The following is a 1,574-nucleotide window of genomic DNA, read 5'->3' as shown; positions in this document are numbered from 1 at the left end:
GTGTTTAAACCCTTCTAAGAATGACGGCGGTCTCGAGCTTCTACAACATACCTTGATTAACTGACAGAATTTTACTCGGGGACTTACTGAGTAATGTTGTGATCACATTTAACGTCATCGTGTCTTATCGCTTTTAAGCTCATTTAACGCAATTTTAATTCGAGGTTAAAGCAGTTATGTATGTACAAAGATATCTTTTTATTAGCAGGCAAGATTCATTTGCTAACAAATTCAAAGACATTTTCATGAACATTCAAGGACTATTTCAACCCCAAAATCAAGCATTTACTAAATTCAAGTACTTTCAAGGACTCCCCTCAAATTCAAAGACTCTTTTCAAGGCTGTGCGAACGCCATGACACCCATCTAACATCAGAATGCGTGAGGGCACCGAGGTTGAAGGTAGAGGTCACAGTGGAGGTCGTCGGGGTCGAAATGCATGAGGTCGGGGGTCAACAACAGAGTTCAAAGTTGAGGTCGATATGAGTGAAGTCGCGGGGTCAATGACCGTGGTTGTCGGGGTTGGAATATATAATATATATATACTTCAATATACTCAATATTCTGATACTGAACCGAACCGAGGTATTGTTCGCATGGGGATTAAGCGAACTCGGAAATGGAGAAAGCAGGGGAAAGAAAGGACTATAAATATATATATATATAAAAGAAGGCATATATATTATATACCCTAATCCACAGTTCTATACTTCAATATACTCCATATTTTAATACTGAAGAGAGGTATTGTGTGTGTGTGGGGGGGGGGAGGAGGTAGCAAACTCGGAAGCTGGGGGAAAGCTGGGGAAAAAAGCTGCGTTAACTTTAATGTGAGACGAGTCTCAGAGTTAGACCTCACTCAGTCTGATTGCTCACCTCTTTCACGTTTGCCATCATTTCCTTCTCGAACGCCTCGGTGAGTAGGTGGGGAGACTCCAGGTGGCAGGTCTGCTTCAACGGCGCAACACAGTCCCGCAGGGCCCCGAACATGTACTATGGAAGCAGCGAGCGGAGAGAGAAAAGCTTAGATGCTGTTCTTAGAATCACTGCAAAACTGCTATGAATTTATGCGCACATGCACGCAGGCGCACCCACACACACAGACGCACACGCATGCACGCACGCACGCACACACACACACACACACACGCACACACACACAGACGCACACGCACACGCACATCCACACACACGCACACACGCACGCAGGCGCACCCACACACACAGACGCACACGCACACGCACATGCACATCCACGCACACACGTGCACGCATGCACGCACGCACGCACGCACGCACACACACGCACACACACACACACACATCTACTACAGTGACAGTTGTCTCGGATGGTTGTTTTTGTGGACACTAGATGGCAGGACTCACGTGGATGCGGCGGGAGTCGCTGGCACCTTCGAACACGTCCTGTAAGTAGATGGGAAAGACAACTCTATGCCAGTAAAGGAAACTGCAATCTGTTGCCTCAGCCAGCCTGTAATACAAACATACACACATCAACTATAAGAGAGAGAGAGGAGAAAGGGAGAAAGAGAGAGAGAGAGAGAGAGAGAGAG

At 46.7% G+C, this 1,574-nt stretch overlaps 1 protein-coding gene across 1 annotated transcript in view; it reads right to left on the bottom strand.

The window, feature by feature from the left end:
- LOC106817324 (WASH complex subunit 7-like) overlaps positions 1-1,574 on the bottom strand; it is a 26,123-nt gene that overhangs the window by 12,681 nt on the left and 11,868 nt on the right. Inside the window, exons 12-13 of the mRNA XM_014821985.1 lie at positions 1,387-1,492; positions 877-993 (exon numbers count right to left, since the gene is read on the bottom strand). Coding sequence (XP_014677471.1) covers positions 877-993; positions 1,387-1,492 — 223 coding nt within the window. The remainder of the gene's footprint in view (positions 1-876; positions 994-1,386; positions 1,493-1,574) is intronic.

Source organism: Priapulus caudatus, unplaced genomic scaffold, assembly GCF_000485595.1.
Source record: "Priapulus caudatus unplaced genomic scaffold, Priapulus_caudatus-5.0.1 Scaffold1681, whole genome shotgun sequence".
NCBI lineage: Eukaryota > Metazoa > Priapulida > Priapulimorpha > Priapulimorphida > Priapulidae > Priapulus > Priapulus caudatus.
Note: the sequence above shows the minus strand (reverse complement) of the source record. Positions and strands in the feature narration are given on the sequence as shown.